Below are 21,094 nucleotides of genomic sequence, written 5' to 3'. Positions count from 1 at the left end.
CGTTTTCCACTGTTGCACTGCTGTATTTTTTTAAAATATGTTAATTAGTGTTTATATGGTATTTGAACGACAGAGTGGACAGAGTATTTTCCTCATGCTCTCATGTTAATTACAAAGCATTCCATCCATCAATCCATTTTCTACCGCTTGTCCCTTTTGGGGTCGCGGGGGGTGCTGGAGCCTATCTCAGCTGCATTCAGGCGGATGGCGGGGTACAACCTGGACGAGTCGCCACCTCATCACAGGGCCAACACAGATAGACAGACAACATTCACACTCACATGCACACACTAGGGCCAATTTAGTGTTGCCAATCAATCTATCCCCAGGTGTCTTTGTTGGTGGGAGGAAGCCGGAGTACCCGGAGTGAACCCACGCAGTCACAGGGAGAACATGCCAACTCCACACAGAGAGATTGAACTCAGGACCTTCGTATTGTGAGGCACACGCACTAACCTGCTCAGTGGCCTTGTGGTTAGAGTGTCCGCCCTGAGATCGGTAGGTCGTGAGTTCAAACACCGGCCGAGTCATACCAAAGACTATAAAAACGGGGTGCCTGCTTTGCACTCAAGGGGGTTAAATCACCAAAAATGATTCCCGGGCGCGGCCACCGCTGCTGCTCACTGCTCCCCTCACCTCCCAGCGGGTGAACAAGGGGATGGGTCAAATGGAGAGGACAAATTCCCCCACATTTAGTGTGTGTGACAATGATTGGTACTTTTAACTTAACCCCTGTGCATTCTATTCCATTCTAATAAATGACAGTTGGGTAATTTGTCTTGATGCTGCATTTGCGCACATGTGGAAACTGCGTAAATTACACTGGTTCAGTGACTCAATGTTTAATGTTCTGTGTAATAACTGCATCCAGTTTTTACCGGCTTATAGCTTGAGTGCAGAGGTTTTAAACTGAACACTATTTTGTTAAGATATTTTTTGTAAGAGTCTTTTCGCTTGAATGTTGGTTTTACGACCGCCAGTGAACGCACCAAAGCAATGCTTACTAGTGGAGAGCCTCCTCGCTTGCATAAACTTTTTGTTGCCACCATTTAAGGTTTTATGTCTTAATTTTGGTGTTGACAATAAACGTTTACCTCACAATGGCGGCCGACGTGGAGTCTAGGAGACACACTGTGCTCGCTTTGACGAATCTCAAAAAAGTCCGCGGGGAAGTTCCCCAGGAAATCCCCCGCTTGGTTATATTATTGTCAACGAGTGGTGAGCCAGACCTAACAACACGCGGCGCTGCTCCCCGGATATACTTGTCAAGTGCCGGATGACTAAAAGACAATAGTGCCGTTAAAAGACCACCCCGAGAGACCCGACGCCGGAGCCCCGACATGGATCACGACAGTGTGGACAAGAAGCGGAGCTACAGCACCCTCAACACTTTGTACCATGAGTGCCGGGAGGAGATGGAGCTCCTGGAGAAGCAGCTCGCCCTCAAGGACAACATCATAGCCGAGCTCAAGGCCAGGCTGGCCGGCCACGAAAGGACGTGCGTGACGGTGGGCGACAACCAATCTGTGGTGGTCGGGCCGTCCAAGTCCTTGCTGGAGAGTTTGTGTCAGGAGATCTGCAAACTGAAACAGAAGAGGAACGAGACGGAGTTCAAAGCGACCAGACAAGCTGAGGTGCATATTTTGTAATAATAATCATACTTTTAAAGAGCTTCGGTTACTTTAATTTGCATATTTTGGCTTTGCACTAATAATTGCACGCCAGGCTTGAGCGTTTTCACGTGACCAAACCCGGAAGTCGAGCCTGCTTGTAAATAAGACAATATATTACCGTATTTTTCGGACTATAAGTCGCAGTTTTTTTTCATAGTTTGGCCGGGGGTGCGACTTATACTCAGGAGCAACTTATGTGTGAAATTATTAACACATTACCGTAAAATATCAAATAATATAGCTCATTCACGTAAGAGACTTGACGTTAGGGGTGTGGGGAAAAATCGATTCGAATTTCAATCGCGATTCTCACGTTGTGCGATTCAGAAACGATTCTCATTTTTAAAAAATCAATTTTTTTTATTTTTATTTTTTTAATCAATCCAACAAAACAATACACAGCAATACCATAACAATGCAATCCAATTCCAAAACCAAACCCGACCCAGCAACACTCGGAACTGCAATAAACAGAGCAGTTGAGAGGAGGCACAAACACGACAGAACAAACCAAAAGTAGTGAAACAAAAATGAATATAATCAACAACAGTATCAATATTAGTTACAATTTCTACATAGCATTGATTGATTGATTGATTGAGACTTTTATTAGTAGGTTGCACAGTGAAGTACATATTCCGTACAATTGACCACTAAATGGTAACACCCGAATAAGTTTTTCAACTTGTTTAAGTCGGGGTCCACTTAAATTGATTCATGATACAGATATATACTATCATATATACTATCATCATAATACAGTCATCACACAAGATAATCACATTGAATTATTTACATTATTTACAATCAGGAGTGTGGAGGGGGTGTGGGGTGGGGGGGGGCGTGTGGGGGGTAGTGGACATAGAGAGAGAGAGAGAGAGAGAGAGAGAGAGATCAGAAGGCATAAGAAAAAGAATCTGCATTTGATTGTTTACATTTGATTATTAGCAATCCGGGTAGGGTGTTAGTTTAGGGTTGTAGCTGCCTGGAGGTGAACTTTTATAGCGGTTTTGAAGGAGGATAGAGATGCCCTTTCTTTTATACCTGTTGGGAGCGCATTCCACATTGATGTGGCATAGAAAGAGAATGAGTTAAGACCTTTGTTAGTTCGGAATCTAGGTTTAACGTGGTTAGTGGAGCACCCCCTGGTGTTGTGGTTATGGCGGTCATTTACGTTAAGGAAGTAGTTTGACATGTACTTCGGTATCAGGGAGGTGTAGCGGATTTTATAGACTAGGCTCAGTGCAAGTTGTTTAACTCTGTCCTCCACCTTGAGCCAGCCCACTTTAGAGAAGTGGGTAGGAGTGAGGTGGGATCTGGGGTGGAGGTCTAGAAGTAACCTGACTAGCTTGTTCTGAGATGTTTGGAGTTTAGATTTGAGGGTTTTGGAGGTGCTAGGGTACCAGGAGGTGCATGCGTAATCGAAAAAGGGTTGAACGAGAGTTCCCGCCAGAATCCTCAAGGTGCTTTTGTTGACCAGAGAGGAAATTCTGTAGAGAAATCTCGTTCGTTGGTTAACCTTTTTGATTACCTTGGTTGCCATTTTATCACAGGAAAGGTTAGCCTCTAGAATGGAACCTAGGTAGGTGACCTCATCTTTCCTGGTGATGACACTGTCACCTACTTTTATGGTGAAGTGATTGACTCTCTTAAGTTTGATGTGGGACCCAAACAGGATGGATTCTGTTTTACCCAAGTGGATGGATAGTTTGTTGTCAGCGAGCCAGGTGCAAGTTCTACAGAGCTCAGCACTGAGGATTTTCTCCACCTGTGACTTGTCCTTGTCTGATACCAGCAAGGCAGAGTCATCCGCAAACAAAAACAATTCACAGTCACATGCCGATGACATGTCGTTTATGTATATTAGGAACAGTAAAGGTCCCAATATACTGCCTTGGGGGACTCCACAGCTCACCGAGAGGGGGGGGGACATGGTGCCGTTCACCTCTACCACCTGCTCCCTCCCCTCCAAGTAAGACTGCATCCAGCTCCAAGAGGTTTTGTTAAATCCGATTGCTCTGAGCTTATCCAACAGTATAGCGTGGTTAACGGTGTCAAAGGCCTTCTGAAGGTCCAGCATGATTAAAAATCCCTCATTGACATTATCATTGGACATTTATAAAAATAAAAAAAATGAACAATAGTGTCACAGTGGCTTACACTTGCATCGCTTCTCATAAGCTTGACAACACACACTGTGTCCAATATTTTCACAAAGATAAAATAAGTCATATTTTTGGTTCATTTAATAGTTAAAACACATTTACATTATTGCAATCAGTTGATAAAACATTGTCCTTTACAATTATAAAAGCTTTTTACAAAAATCTACTACTCTGCTTGCATGTCAGCAGACTGGGGTAGATCCTGCTGAAATCCTGTGTATTGAATGAATAGAGAATCCTTTTGAATCGGGAAAAAATCGTTTTTGAATCGAGAATCGTGTTGAATTGAAAAAAAATTGATTTTGAATCGAATCGTGACCGCAAGAATCGATATTGAATCGAATTGTGGGACACCCAAAGATTCACAGCCCTACTAGACGTATAAGATTTCATGGGATTTAGCGATTAGGAGTGACAGATTGTTTGGTAAACATATAGCATGTTCTATATGTTATAGTTATTTGAATGACTCTTACCATAATATGTTACGTTAACATACCAGGCACGTTCTCAGTTTGTCATTTATGTGTCATATAACGTACACTTATTCAGCCTGTTGTTCACTATTCTTTATTTATTTTAAATTGCCTTTCAAATGTCTATTCTTGGTGTTGGGTTTTATCAAATAAATTTCCCCCCAAAAATGCGACTTATACTCCAGTGCGATTTATATATGTTTTTTTCCTTCTTTATTATGCATTTTCGGCCAGTGCGACTTATACTCCGGAGCGATTTATACTCCGAAAAATACGGTACATGAAATGACATCATATTACATTACTTGGGGCAACGGTCCGATGTCGCTAGTAAATAAAGAGGATAGCATTTCATAAAAATATTCTCCAATTAGCGTCAGTTTGTCCACATAACGCACCTGCTCCTTTGGATTGTTCAGCTGGAACACATGTTTGTGGAGTACGGGCCTGGTTAAATTTAACAATTTTTTTAGATTGTGAAATTATTTTTATACTGTTTTTTTATTATTATTATTATTACCACTTTAAGCAAACTTTAATTTGATTCGGTGCACGTTTTGTACTAAAAAAAATTAATAGGAAATAAATTGTTCAATGATTATATTTTTAGTGCAGAATAAAACAGTAAAACATAAATACAACTTCGACCTGGGATCGGACGACTGCTTTACAAGACTAGCTGTAAGGGGATTGGTCAATCGTTCGGGGAAATTAGCATCTAAATACTTATCAGTGACAGAGCAGGAAGGGGTTAGTAAAATTGTATACACGCTTCAGCTTACAGCGGCTGATCTGCATATTGAGAGGGGCAGCCCTGATTGAGAGACAGTTTGACATAAATTAGAAGGCGTCTGCAAACTTTTGACTACTATTGTACTTTCTGAATACACCATTCAGAACAAGTTTTCCTTTGAAAATTTCAGGGTAAACCCAACATGAACTACAGGTGAATTTAATTTGACCTCTCTAAACCTTTAAATCAGGGGTGTCCAAAAGTGTTTTCAACAGCACATTCTAAAAATACGATTAAAAAACAAAAACACAGTGAAATAAAAGACCAAACAGGTGAAATGTACCGAGAAAAAGTTGCAATGTTGACTAATAACAGACTTTTTTTCTTTAAAACTATAATTGCTCAAAAATAATAATGAATCAAAATCAATGTTGTAATGAATTATTCACATATTCAAGGCTCCAATTACTACACATCAAATATTCCACTTGGAATTTTATTGGGGAAAATAGTGCATATTTGGTGTGATTTCCTGTTTTCTTTGGCAAAAAGGACCTAAAACAAACCAAAAAAAATTAGAAAAACTTATAATCAACGGATAAATATGAAGTTGATCTCGGGACTTAAGCTTTGAAAGTAAAAAACAAAATGTTTGACTTATGTTTTAACACTTTTGGACACCAAATAATTTTAATTAAAATGAAAGGTTATTATCATTGACCCTTTTAGGTCTCCAATTTTCTTCATACTAAATATTCCACTTTTTTGGGGGGGGGGGGAAATATTGCACATTTTGTGTTTTTGCCATAAAAACATGGTTTTGACAAAAAGCCATAAATCAGTAAAAAACAAAAACAAAAACAAAACAAAAACTTTATATCGACAGACCTGAAGTGGATCTAGAGATTTAGGCGTTGAATACTATTTTTAAAATTAATATTTGACTTATTTTTAACATTTTTATGACAACAATCCTTACAGGTCCCCAGAACTAAAATTAAGGGGAGTCCTAAAGGTTAAAAAAAAATTATACATTATTTTGGTTTTGAAAATGAAAGATATCAAAATGGCCCCCGCATGCTTTGATTTTTCAGTGTGCAACTCTCAATGGATTTAACAGACATGTACAACTGTTCAATGTTTCAGTGCTTTTTACACAACTTGCTGCTCACATAGAGAAACCTGAGAATATTTTTTCTGCAGGTTTAGTGCGAGGAAGTTACAGCTGTGCTCTAAAGGGCGAGCTGGCGTGGTACTGGCGTGGTATTATTACCGGTCTTGGTGGGGACGAGCGATTTGCATAATTTACAGACTACATTTGTCTGACGATGGTCTTTTTTTAGAAAATCCAAAAACTGCCATATGACTTTTCCTCTTTTATCCACAATTTATTCATTCTCTGCAACACAAATTTTTGCTTTCTCTTCTCACTCCATGCAAATAATCAACCACGAGACAACAACATGGCACAACCAAACTGATAGTTGTTACTTTAACCTGATTGGCTGTTAGCATGTCACTCCCACTGATCAGTGATCACTTCCTGCGTTGCTCGGCTACCAGAGAGTGAGTGGCTTTGTTCATGCTACCAACCTTGCTTCGCATCTTCCGCTTTCTTCCGACAAAAAAAAACTTTATTTGAACGCACTTTTTAGTATTATAAAATATTTGTCAATCGCGATATATATTTTGATATCGTTTTATTGCCCAGCCCTAGTGTACATTCAATGTTTGACATTCAGATTCACTCTTTACCAACAAAAATGAGTAAATCAGACACAATATTAACAAAAAGTCTCTGCAAAGTTTTGCATAAATCAATGAAGTACATTAGTTTATTAAAGGTCTAAATCACGCAAACTAACAGAGTACATCTTAGACTTCCATCATGGATGAAAATAACTACACCAAAAAAATGAACGCTTCTTTTTTGCTGACTAGCTTGATGCCCCGCCCCCTGCAAAAGTTCCCTGGAAAGCAATTATTTGCATAATCCTGCTAAGCATGAGGCTGATCAATCCTCTATTGGGACCAGCTTTAAAATTGTATACCTTTTATACCAGTCAAAAGTTTAGAGACACTTTTCCATGCCAATGAATGAGAAAGTGTCTCCAAACTTTTGGTTGGTACTCCATCCACCATCTGCACGTACTGTAGGTGCTTTACTCTCTAAAATGAGTGAAATTGGGCAAATTATAACAAAAACAGGGACAAGCGGTAGAAAATGGATGGATGGATGGATGGATGGATGGATGGATGGATAACAAAAACTAGAGATGGCTTTTTTGCCGATATCCGATATTGTCCAACTCTTAATTACCGATTCCAATATCAACCGATACCGACATATACAGTCGTGGAATTAACACATTATTATGCCTAATTTTTTTGTGATGCCCCGCTGGATGCATTAAACAATGTAACTTTACTATGAATTGATTAACGATTAAACAAGTTGAAAAACTTATTCGGGTGTTACCATTTAGTGGTCAATTGTTCTGAATATATACTGTACTGTGCAATCTACTAATACAAGTTTCAATCAATCAATCAAAAACAAGGTTTTCCAAAATAAGAGAACAACTTCAACTCCAGTTATGGAAAAAAGTGCCAACATGGCACTGCCATATTTATTATTGAAGTCACAAAGTGCATTATTTTTTTTAACATGCCTCAAAACAGCAGCTTGGAATTTGGGACATGCTCTCCCTGAGATAATCCTGATACCCACTACAACTATGGGAAATACTATACTTTGACTTTCACAAAGTGCATTATTTTTTATTTTTTTTAATATGCCTCAAAACAACAGCTACAAAAACAATGAAGGCACACAGCTTCAGTCCAGAGTATACTAGGGTCTACGTCCTTGTTTTACCGGATATGTACCGCTCCGTACAGCGCCGTTTTAAAAACTCATTAATTTTCCTTTTTGAAACCGATACCGATAATTTCCGATATTACATTTTAAAGCATTTATCGGCCGATATTATCGGACATCTCTAACAAAAACAAATATTCTGCATCCACATCAAAATTAATTGTATAGTTTCTTAGACTCTGCAAAGTTTTATGGAACGGTAATTTAAAAATATATATATATATTTTGCACAATATTTGTGTAATTCTATAAAATACCCAAGCCACGTTGGGTAAAAGGTGCACCTTTTATCTGGATAAGCATCAAAAATCTAAACCAGGTTCTTCCTTCCTCGACTAGATCAATGCCCACCCTTCAAACACCTAATTATTTGCAGAATCCTGCTTAAAATTGTTCTCTTCTCGTCCCACATCACACCCTTCTGTAAAGCCCAGTGTAAATGTGTTTGTCTGATCCTGCTAAACTAATTAAGACTTCCACCCAAGCTGAAAAATCCCCCGTCCGGATGAATGCCAAATGTCTTCTGGATGAGCACCAACTATGTAATCGGCTTCTTCCTTCCTTGACGAGCTCGACGCCACACCTACTTCTCATTTTGAAGTGGTTTCATTTTGATTTGCAAGACACTTTGCAGAGTTGACTCGCTCAGTGCGCTTCTGCAAAAGCTCCCAGAAGGCCGCTCTTTGCCTATTCTTGCTCGCTAACTCAACAAATGCTTCGGACAGGACGCTACATTACTCACAAAACGGTACTTGCACGATATCACCATTAAGCACTTGTGGCAGATGTCCGCATTCATTTAGTTCCAAAACAAGGCACCGTTCACGTCTTGTTATTTTGGGGATTTCGGTGCTCACCTCCAGTCAGGATTTTTTTCTTAGCAAAACAGTCATTTTGCGGGTTCGTATATTTGCAGAATTACATTGAAAAAGAGAAATACATATCTGCGATGAGGTGGCGACTTGTCCAGGGTGTACCCCGCCTTCTGCCCGATTGTAGCTGAGATAGGCTCCAGCGCCCCCCGTGATCCCGGAGGAATAAGCGGTAGAAAATGGATGGAAATACATATTAAAAACCCACACAACTTAATGCCGTTTTTATTTTGTATGCTCCTATATGGACCCCAGGAAGACTAGCAGTCGCCTTGGCGTCAGCTAATGGGGATCCATTCAATAAACAATAATTACAAATATTGTGCAATTTTTTTTTTTTTTTTAAATTACCGTTCCATAAAACTTTGCAGAGTCTAGGAAACTATACCATTAATTTTGATGTGGATGCAGAATATTTGTTTTTGTTATCCATCCATCCATCCATCCATTTTCTACGCTTGCTCCTGTTTTTGTTATAATTGGCCCAATTTCACTCATTTTAGAGAGTAAAGCACCAATGTGCAGATGGTGGATGGAGTACCAACCAAAAGTTTGGAGACACTTTCTCATTCATTGGCATGGAAAAGTGTCTCTAAACTTTTGACTGGTATAAAGGTGGACAATTTTAAAGCTGGTCCAAATAGAGGATTGTTAAGCCTCATGCTTAGCAGGATTATGCAAATAATTGCTTTCCAGGAAAAATTAGGCATAATAATGTGTTAATTCCACGACTGTATATATTGGTATCGGTTGATATCGGAATCGGTAATTAAGAGTTGGACAATATCGGAATATCGGATATTGCAAAAAAGCCTATATCGGACATCTCTAGTTAACACACAAAAAAGTACAGAAAATTGGTAGCGTTGAGTACCGGTATTGATTCCGAGGTACCGCAAATTGGTACCGTATCGGTTCAATTGTGAACGGTACCCATCCCTACCAGTATATACATTAAATTGTTTGCACATAGATTTTAGCTCGCATGTGTATTAAACCCGCCTGGCACTGTACATCTCCCAGGAGATCCAGAGGCTGACCACGCAGCTCCGAGAGAAGGACCTGGACCTGGAGAGAGTCCAGAGCGGGCCCGAGCACGAGAAAGACCGCGAGATCCAAAGGCTGCGTGTGGCCCTGGGCGAGAGGGAGCGCTCGGAGGCCACCCGGGCCGTTCTGTGCACCTCGCTGGCCGAGGAGGCCGAGCAGCTGAGGGGCCAGCTGGGGACCACCGTGAAAGTGTGCCGGCAGCTGCTGGCCAGGATGGAGAGGACCAAGACTGGCGAGGGAGACGCTCAGGAAGGGGCTCAGCAGCAGACTAAGAAGGTGGGTGACATATCGATATTCTCGATATATCACGGGTTTGTCTCTGTGCGATATAAAAAATGACTATATCGTGAGTAGATATTATCACGCAGTTGCTTTTACCTGCGGGCATTACACTTCAGGCGTTTCTCACTCTTTGTTGTCTCTGCTTCTCACGGACACTTAAAACAAGCGCACCTTCTTACATACGTCACATATATACATGTATACGCCCTCGCGGAGCACAGAGGTAGCGGCATGGATAACGTTAGCTGTGGTGCGAGTGGTAATACGAGAGAGAGAAGGTGCGAATCTGGTAACAAATGAAGGAAGAATTAATTCCCAAGAAAAACAGCAGGGGGTCCATCGTCTGGCGGTGGTTTGGCTTCAAGCGGGAAGATGTCGAACAGACAACCGTAATTTGTCAAGTGTGGGGCAAACGCGTTGCTACAAAAAGTAGCATTACTGCTAATATGTAGCATCATTTGAAAAGTCACCCGCTAGAGAATGAAGAGTGTTTGAAACTCCGCATGTCAACACCCACAAAATGCAGAGGCAACCCTTTCCACATCAACACCGTATGAAACAAATAGTCAACAACAGAAGGAGATAACGTCTGCAGGAACCTACCACATAGCGAAGGACATACACTATTTGATTTCCTATTATGCAGCTCATTTTTATTTGACAGTTATTGAAATATCTTGTGTGACATCATGCACAAAAGTGCACTTTATTTGTTTTTAACTATTGTAGTGGCGTTCTGTAGAAAAAGTGCACTTTAGTATTGTTTTGATATGTCATCTTAGTGACATCATCCACAGAAGTGCACTAATAGCTTGTTTTAAAATGTCTCTGACATTCTTGCACTTTCTGTTTTGAAATGACATGAATGTTTGTGCCACTGCTTCATAACTGTTTAATAAATACAGTTTTGCTAAATGTACTTAGTTGTGATTTCCTCTGCATGAAAGTTTAAAATGAGCATATATTAATGAAGTATGAACAAGAATGTTTTAATGTAGACACATAGAATCATCATACTGCTGTGATTATATGCATCAAGTTTTCATTTAAGGCTAAGGCAAAATATCGAGACATATATCGTGACATGGCCTAAAAATATTGGGATATTAAAAAAAGGCCATATCGCCCAGCCCTACCTCAAAGTATTAGTGTTTTATGGGTGGGGACCGCAGAATAACTTGCATGACACATCTGAGAAAAGAGTCTTGATCTGGTCTGACCTGGCACGTTTTACTTTGGGCTTCAAGCTTCCTTCCTCTTTCCAACGCAGCTGCCGGCGTCACCTGACAGGTTCGTGGACGCCCAAATGCGTCAGCTTCAGGAGGAGAACCGGCAGTTAAAGCAGCGCGTCGCCTACGTAAGAACACAAGGTCCACACAATCAAAACACCAGGTGTTGTGCGGCTTAAAACAACAACGTGCGCTTGCAGGTCCAGGGTCTGAACACGCAGTGGCAGAAGTACGACTCCAGCAGGGAGGACTACATCCGAGGACTGGGCCAGCGCCTGAAGACGGGCGCGGGCCAGGGGTCCCCTTCCCGGCCGGGGCTCGGCCAGCAGCGGCTTGCTCCACCACGAGATCGCCAGGCTCAACGGCTCGCTGGAGGACAAGATGAGCGAGTGCGCGCGGCTGAAGAGAGAAATGGAGGAAGTGCGTCGAAAAGACGGAGAGCGCATCCAGACTCTGGAGCAGCAGGTGGGTGCGAGCTTCACACCGTCAAGTAACTAAATATTTGAGGCTCAGGTGCATACCTGCAAAATTAGCAAAAAAGCTCAATCAATATTATTTATATAGCCCTAAATGACAAGTGTCTCAAAAGGGCTGCACAAGCCACAACGACATCCTCGGTACACATTTCAGAGTAATATATTTTGCTACTTGACGCTTGCTCACGTTAGCATGCTAGCTTTTTTTAGATCATTTAACAGGTATACACCTCAGTGTTATATATTTTGGTAATTCACTAATGCTAACTGTAAGCATGCTATTGTTAGCATTAGAGATGTCCGATAATGGCTTTTTTGCCGATATCCATATTTCGATATTGTCCAACTCTTAATTACCGATTCCGATATCAACCGATACCGATATATACAGTCGTGGAATTAACACATTATTATGCCTAATTTTGTTGTGATGCCCCGCTGGATGCATTAAACAATGTAACAAGGTTTTCCAAAATAAATCAACTCAAGTTATGGAAAAAAAATGCCATATTTATTATTGAAGTCACAAAGTGCATTATTTTTTTTAACATGCCTCAAAACAGCAGCTTGGAATTTGGGACATGCTCTCCCTGAGAGAGCATGAGGAGGTTGAGGTGGGCGGGGTTGGGGGGGGTAGGTTGTTGCAGGGGGGGGTAGGGTGTAGCGTCCCGGAAGAGTTAGTGCTGCAAGGGGTTCTGGGTATTTGTTCTGTTGTGTTTATGTTGTGTTACGGTGCGGATGTTCTCCCGAAATGTGTTTGTCATTCTTGTTTGGTGTGGGTTCACAGCGTGGCGCACATTTGTAAGAGTGTTAAAGTTGTTTATACGGCAGCCCTCAGTGTGACCTGTATGGCTGTTGACCAAGTATGCTTGCATTCACTCGTGTGTGTGAAAAGCCGTAGATATTATGTGACTGGGCCGGCACGCAAAGGAAGTGCCTTTAAGGTTTATTGGCGCTCTGTACTTCTCCCTACGTCCGTGTACAAAGCGGCGTTTTAAAAAGTCATAAATGTTACTTTTTGAAACCGATACCGATTATTTTGAAACCGATACCGATAATTTCCGATATTACATTTTAAAGCATTTATCGGCCGATAATATCGGCAGTCTGATATTATCGGACATCCCTGGTTAGCATAGTACTATAAACATGCTATTTTTTGCTAATTTTGCAGGTATACACCTCAGCATCAAATATTTTGTCACTTGACGAATGATACCTTTTAGCATGCTAACAGTAGTATGCTAACTTTTTTTAAAGCTAATTTTGTAGGTACACAACTCAGTCATATTTTGGTACTCGTTGCATGTTATCGTTAGCAAGCCAGCATTTTTAACAATATTTTCAGGTACACACACCAGAGTAATGTATTTTGGTACTTGACAAATGCTAACATTGCATTGTAGGTTTTTTTTAGATAGTTTACAGGTATACAATATCTTTTGGTATTTCACTTATGCTTACACTCTATTGTTAGCATGTTAGTATGATAGCTTTTTTAGACAATTATGCTCATATTTTTTGTTATTAGACACTATTTGGCCAGTGTGCTAACTGCTAGCATTTTAGTTCAGCTTTGGCTATTTAACATTCAAATTTCTACATAAATTGCATTTTCTAGGTCTTTGTAAAAACAAATCTATATACTGTAATAGTTTTGAAGGCGAAAACTACCAAAATGGCCTCTGCATCACTTGATTAGTCAGTGTGTGGCTCTCCGCGGAAAAAGTTTAAGTTACCAGTATAAAGGACAAGTTGTTTACAATTTAAAGCCGAGAAAATAAATCGGTGTATTCATTAGGGATGGGTATCGTTTACATTATAACCTGCACTTGTACCAAATCAGTACTTTTAAAAACATTTTCGAACTGGTACTTAAAAAATGGAAAACATGTACATTTTTTGTAATTAAAGAAATATTATTTGTGGAATTTAAGTCAAACATAAGAAATAAAAATTAGGAAAATTATTGTAGCAGTACAGTACATTAAAGAACGTGCAAAAAAGGATTTACATGTTGTTGTAGGGTTTGTGAATGCAACCTCGGCGTAATCGTCATTGGTGCATAATGAGGAAGTGTTGTTGTGACTACTGGTTAGCAGTGTTCAGTATTTTTTTAAATAAATTAAAATATTTTTTTATATCAATAACAATAATAACACAATTATTGATTATTGAAGTTATTTAGATTTTGTGCGAAAGGTAATGATACATTTGAGTATGTGTACGTCAGAGTAACTCACAATAAGAAATGATGGCATTAGTTAGGTATATCACTCCAGAAACACAATTATAAAATATGATTGTTGATAAAATTGTACACTAATTTTTTGGAAAAAACACAGGTGAGAGTCAGAAATGCTTGTTGATACATTATTTCTGAAATATTTATAAAAGATCAATTGTTTTGACCGTCTACAAATGCTTCTGATTTAAAGTGTTGAAACCTTGCAGAGCGGTGATTAACACTTAAAGCATTTTTCAAATAATTTCTTGGATTTCGTCAGTATCGCCGCTTTATGACTCGTCTTCTAATTAGTGACGTGCATGTGACTCAGAGTGTTTAGTCATAATTCCCCGAGGGAGAAGCCTTCTCTCCAGTGTGGGGCGGTGCCCTGTGCGTCTGAAGAAAGCCTGCGTTCTCTCTGCAGTTTTAAAAAGTCACCAAACAAAAGTAAATAAAATCTCCCTCAGGTATTAAGAAAACGACCAATTAAATTTTTTTGTCATATTTTCCTAATTATAGGGCAGACGTTCATTTTTGCAGAATCGCTTTTTTTTTTTATCCGTTTACCTCCTAACGGTTTCACACCCTGTTGAAGGGTCATTACCGATTGTCAGCACTTTACAGCACTGTACCTCATTTTTTGCAGAATTGTTTATTTTTTTGTTAACGAGGGAATAGGTAAGAGGTGCTGGAATAAAAGAAAAGAAAGCTAAACAAAAGTAAACTTTTTTCAGAATTGTTTTGATTTATTTTTTTAACCTCGTTTAAGCAAAGGGATCAGGGTGACGGCAAAAAAAATTCAGATAAAAAGGTTCAAATTAGAGATGTCCGATAATATCGGCAGTCCGATATTATCGGCCGATAAATGCTTTAAAATGTAATATCGGAAATTATCGGTATCGGTTTCAAAAAGTAAAATGTATGACTTTTTAAAACGCCGCTGTGTACACGGACGTAGGGAGAAGTTCAGAGCGCCAATAAACCTTAAAGGCACTGCCTTTGCGTGCCGGCCCAGTCACATAATATCTACGGCTTTTCACACACACAAAGTGAATGCAAGGCATACTTGGTCAACAGCCATACAGGTACCACTGAGGGTGGCCGTATAAACAACTTTACCATCTCAGCGGCCTAGTGGTTAGAGCAGGGGTGTCAAACATACGGCCCGCGGGCCGGAACCGGCCCCCAAGGAGGTTCGATCAGGCCCGCAGGATAATTTGAAAGTGGAAAAAAATGCATAAAAGACATGGAATTAATATTTTAAATTCGCTGCAATTCATGGATTATCCGCTAAGGGGCGCACTTTTTCCATCAGAGTAGAAGACAAGCCGCATCACTGAGACAGACTGAAAACAGCAGACGGTATCAATGCGCCATCTGCTGCTTGTTACGACGTTGTTAATACCTTGGTCTCTACCTCTCCGCTACACCCTCATTAGCCAAAATGTCGTTATCCAAACGGAGAAAAGTAGATAAGGAGTGTAGAATTTTCAAAGAAAAATGGACCACGTCCTATTTATTTACAGAGATGCACGGAAAACCTTCGTGCTTGGTGTGTTTGCAACAAGTTTCGGTATTGAAGGAATATAATATTCGACGCCACTACGAGACTCATCACAGCGAAAAATATGACGGCTTGCAAGGACAACTGAGAAGAGATAAGATTAACCTGATGCGGACATGAAACGGTACAAAGACAAAATTGCAGGACTACTGCGGGAGTTTGAGAAACGTTTTCAGGTTTTTTGTGAACTTGAGACAGAATTTTCAGTTTTTCGCTCACCTTTCACAGTTAAAGCTTCTGATCTGCCGGTCGAAATTCAGCTAGAGATAATTGATTTGCAGTGTGATGCAGATTTGAAGGGCAAATTTGCCTCTGTAGGTCTGGACAGATTTTATCAGTATCTACTACCAGGGTACCCCAAATTAACAGCCCTGGCTGCTAAAATTTTGTGCATGTTTGGGACAACCTACCTTTGTGAACAAATTTTCTCAGTGATGAATATCAATAAAACAAAAATGCGTTCAAGGCTCACAAACAAGCACTTAAATGACATTCTGAAAGTGACAGCTAGTCAGGACATGACACCTGGTGTTGATGCACTTGTACAGGCCAAAAGATGCCAAGTTTCAGGAACAAATACAAGTCCAGACTAGACTAACACCTTTAAAATGCTGCCTTAGATACTGTTTGCATTGAAAGAATACAGCTCTGTGAAGATGAATCCTTACTGTGGTGATTTAAAAAATATGCACTTTAATGTTAGTCAGCAGCTTCAAAACAAAAGTTGTGTGATGGAATTCTACTGTTCATACAACTCCATACATTTTCAGTATGTATTGTATGTGTATGTATGTTTCATGTATGAAGTTTACAGATTTACAGGACAGGCGAACACTTTCTTCATTACACATTTAAAATCACTCTCCTTAGTTTGTAAGGTGTACGCAGGGATTACATTTAGATTTTATATGCGTATGTGTAAGTGGTTTAAAAATTCCTTTCTTTAAAAGTCTCATTTCATCTTAAAGTGCATTACTATATTTTTCAGTACCAATTAAAGTTTTGTGCCTTTGTACAATCAGTGGGATCAGTTGCAATGCATATTTGTGAATGATAAAAGTAAATTGCACATTTGTCTAAGGAAATATGAGGTGTTTCATGAAATGTTTTGTAAAAGGATAGTTAATTAAATTTCAATATTTTCCTAATGTTCTTGTGCTTCTTTACACCAAAACAAAGGAAAGACATGATATTTTGGTTATTTATAGCAGAGTATGGTATAATTTTAATGGTCCGGCCCACTTGACATCTCCCTAGGCCGTATGTGGCCCACGATGCGAAATTAGTTTGACACCCCTGGGTTAGAGTGTCCGCCCTGAGATCGGTAGGTTGGAGTTCAAATCCCAGCCGAGTCATACCAAAGACTATAAAAATGGGACCCATAATCTCCCTGCTTGGCACTCAGCAACAAAGGGTTGGAGTTGGGGGTTAAATCACCAAAATGATTCCCGGGCGCGGCGCCGCTGCTGCCCACTGCTCCCCAAGGGGATGGGACAAATGCAGAGGACAAATTTCACCACATCTAGTGTGTGTGTGACAATCATTGGTACTTTAATTTAACACTGTTACAAATATGCGCCACACTGTGAACCCACACCAAACAAGAATGACAAACACATTTCGGGAGAACATCCGCACCGTAACACAACATAAACACAACAGAACAAATACCCAGAACCCCTTGCAGCACTAACTCTTCCGGGATGCTACAATATACACCCCCCCCCCCACCTCAACTTCCTCATGCTCTCTCAGGGAGAGAATGTCCCAAATTCCAAGCTGCTGTTTTGAGGCATGTTAAAAAAAAATAATGCACTTTGTGACTTCAATAATAAATATGGCAGTGCCATGTTGGCATTTTTTTCCATAACTTGAGTTGATTTATTTTGGAAAACCTTGTTACATTGTTTAATCCATCCAGCGGGGCATCACAACAAAATTAGGCATAATAATGTGTTAATTCCACGACTGTATATATCGGTATCGGTTGATATCGGAATCGGTAATTAAGAGTTGGACAATATCGGAATATCGAATATCGGCAAAAAAGCCATTATCGGACATCTCTAGTGCTAACTGTAACATGCGTCAAGTACCAAAATATACTGTATTGCAGGTATTACATATACTAACCGGTATCATTTGTCAAGTAAGAAAATATTTGAGGTTGAAGTGTATACATGTACAATTTGCAAAAAAGCTAGCATGCTAATATCGCAATGCTAATGTTTTGGTACACACTTTGATCTATGATTTGTGGTCTTCAGGTGGTCATCTACACAGAGGACTTTAAGTCGGAGCGTGCAGACCGCGAGCGAGCGCAGGGTCAGATCCAGGACCTGAAAGAGCAGATCTGTCAGCTGAAGATACACAACGAGGTGACATAATCACAACCATACCCTCCCCGTGGTTTTTATCGCCGGCTTTGTGCTAAAATCTGCCATGGTTAGCAGGGAGCGAGCAGGGACGTGCCTCTGTGTCACGTCCACATCGGACACCGGGTGTCCTCGCGGCGGCACAGGAACACCGTGGAGCACGTGGTGAGGACAAACCAGTCCGCCACGCAACGCCAGCCAGCCCCTTCCTCGACAACACAGAACCCCGCCTTAAACGCACAACTATCAGACCTACAGTGCCCGCGCTGCCTCGCCACGTTCAATGAGGACGCCGCCGCCGAGTATCTCAACCACTGCGAGGAGTGCGCCACGCTATGAGGCCAGGACCTCGTTTTTGGAGCACAAAGACTCGGGTGACGTCCTGTGGATGTAACGGATCATCATATACCTCAACGTGTCAAAAGGACAAGACCTTCTTACGTATTGCCAAAATGAAACCGTGGCAGGTTGGCTACTTTGCACAAGTCCTGGGCCACCACCAGTAAACTGTCCTATTCTCTAGGAACCAGGAAGTAGTCCAACAAAACACGAATACGGCACAATTCGGCCTTGGTGGAGGTAATTTGGAATGTTCTGTTCAATTGTGGCCCCAGACTTTTGCACAGTGCCGTAGAAACATAAGCTTCTGTGTTGAATCACAAAATCAAGTTGGTGCTAGAAATCTTTTGAGCTAATAAGAATTTATTTGGTTGGATGAATTGAGAATTAAAAATATATCTATACAAATGTATTTATTTACTAGTGTATAAATGATACAGATATTTTGGAACGTGTGGTACTTTTGTTCCTGTGTCTTTAAATTGGTCAACTATTTTTGTAATAAAATATTTTGAAAGGATCAGCTGTCTCCCATTCTGATGGTTTACTATCTGCAACATTGCTTGAAAAAGATTTATTAAATTTTTATATTTTAAATAGTCTTTGAAATGTGTGCTGTATATTTGTTATTAAAGTATATACATACTGTGTATTAAACTTTATTTTCTTATGTGTAATAAACGACTTAAAACTATGAAAATGTGCTGTCTAATTTTTAATCAAGTAAATATGAAATGAATTAAAGATATATTGATACATGTTTAATATGGTACATATTTTAATATAAATTATATATATTTTAATTGAAAATATACGGTAGATATTTCTAAGTCAATAAGCCATTCTTCTATAAAAATGCCTAATTTGGTACTGTATATTTTTTATTAAAATATATACATACTGTACATTAAACTTTATTTAAATATATGTATAATGCACTTGAAAAACATGGAAAGTGCTCTGTCTAATTTTAATAAACTAAATATATTAATATTACATAAAAATATATATATATATAACTATATATATATATATATATAATTCAAGATACATTTTAATATATTTTAATATAGTATATGTATATATATATATATATATATATATATATATATATATATATATATATATATATATATATATATATATATATAAATAAATGATAAATGGGTTATACTTGTATAGCGCTTTTCTACATATATATATATTTTTTTTTAATAATTCAAATTTTCATATTAATTGTATATATACATACTGTACAATAAACTATTTAAATAAATGTATAATACACTTTTAAAAACATGGAAAATGCACCGTTTAATTTTAATAAAATAAATATATTAATATATTAATATTACCTAATATATATATATATATATATATATATATATATATATATATATATATATATATATATATATATATACATACATACATACATACATACATACATATATATATATATATATATATATATATATATATATATATATACATACATATATAGTATATATATATATATATATATATATATATATATATATACATACATATATAGTATATATATATATATATATATATATATATATATATACATATATATATATATATATGTATATATATATATATATATGTATGTATATATATATATATATATATTTAATTCAAGATACGTTTTAGTACATTTTAATATAGTACATATATATATATATTTTTTTAATAAATCACATTTTCATATTAATTGTATATATACATACTGTACAATAAACATTATTTAAATATATGTATAATACACATCTAAAAACTTGAAAATATGTATTGTATATTTTTCTATTAAAATATATACATACTGTATATTCAACTTTATTTAAATATATGTATAATAAACGTCTGAAATCTTGGAAATAAGTATGGAAAACATTTCAAGTAAAGTATATACATACTGTATATTCAACTTTTTTAAAATATATGTATAATACACGTCTGAAAACTTGGAAAATGTACTATATATATATATATATATATATATATATATATATATATATATATATATATATATATATATATATATATATATATATAAATGAAAATATACATTACATATTTTTAAGTCAATCAGATCTTCCTATGCTTAAAAATGTTTATGCTTAAAGATTGCCATTTGTTGCAAGCTAGATTAAATGCGACGCAAATAAAAATGAAGCTGGCTTGTAAGTGCAGAAACGTAAACTTGCTGCTTGTTACTAAGCAGAATTTATATGACGCAATCTTTTTTTTTTTTTCTAAATACAACTAAGATCATTTAATTTGCGACAATGACATGTGTGCTTTTAAATTGGGTATTCGTAGAACATGTTTGTTTTGTTGTGGGAAAGCCCCTGTCCTCATCGCCGCCTCAATGGGCCTGATGACATGTTAGCATTCCCAGCTGTTGTTTGTGTGTCTGCTGTAAGGTTATCACGCCCGCCTGAGGACTCGCTCGCTGGCTCAGGGCGACAAAAGGACAAGAAGAGTAAAGTAGCAAGGTGTCGAGTATCAGCGCCAGGGCGTGAATCAGTCGTCACGGGTTTGGTGCAGTAAGAGCAGGAAGTCGGACATCCCCAACTCAAACAGGAAGTAGGCCACGTAACACAACAAGTATTTTTTTGTGTGACCTATGCTGCTATTCTTGATATGTATTGTTAGCATTACTATTATTAAATAACTTTTGAAGTGACACAAACAGAACATATATGTATACATACATATATGTATGTAT

The 21,094-nt window shown here is 38.4% G+C and overlaps 2 protein-coding genes across 7 annotated transcripts in view; one reads left to right on the top strand and one right to left on the bottom strand.

The window, feature by feature from the left end:
• LOC133633868 (uncharacterized) overlaps positions 1–21,094 on the bottom strand; it is a 174,155-nt gene that overhangs the window by 148,991 nt on the left and 4,070 nt on the right. For 5 of the 6 annotated variants that reach the window (XM_062026628.1, XM_062026630.1, XM_062026624.1 and 2 more), the window contains exon 2: positions 1,398–1,583. The gene's annotated coding sequence lies outside the window, so the exon portion shown is untranslated. Of the gene's footprint in view, positions 1–1,397; positions 1,584–11,349; positions 11,461–21,094 lie in introns of those variants that run through there. The other variant, XM_062026627.1, reaches the window with a different exon arrangement.
• Positions 801–18,943, top strand: tnip2 (TNFAIP3 interacting protein 2). The gene is given in 7 exon segments (XM_062026622.1): positions 801–1,634; positions 9,824–10,123; positions 11,400–11,486; positions 11,559–11,653; positions 11,655–11,823; positions 17,893–18,003; positions 18,076–18,943. Coding segments are annotated over 7 exon segments (1,320 nt in total). The 5' UTR covers positions 801–1,340; the 3' UTR covers positions 18,340–18,943.

The sequence above is a fragment of the Entelurus aequoreus genome, linkage group LG18 (assembly GCF_033978785.1).
Source record: "Entelurus aequoreus isolate RoL-2023_Sb linkage group LG18, RoL_Eaeq_v1.1, whole genome shotgun sequence".
Lineage (NCBI taxonomy): Eukaryota > Metazoa > Chordata > Actinopteri > Syngnathiformes > Syngnathidae > Entelurus > Entelurus aequoreus.
Note: the sequence above shows the minus strand (reverse complement) of the source record. Positions and strands in the feature narration are given on the sequence as shown.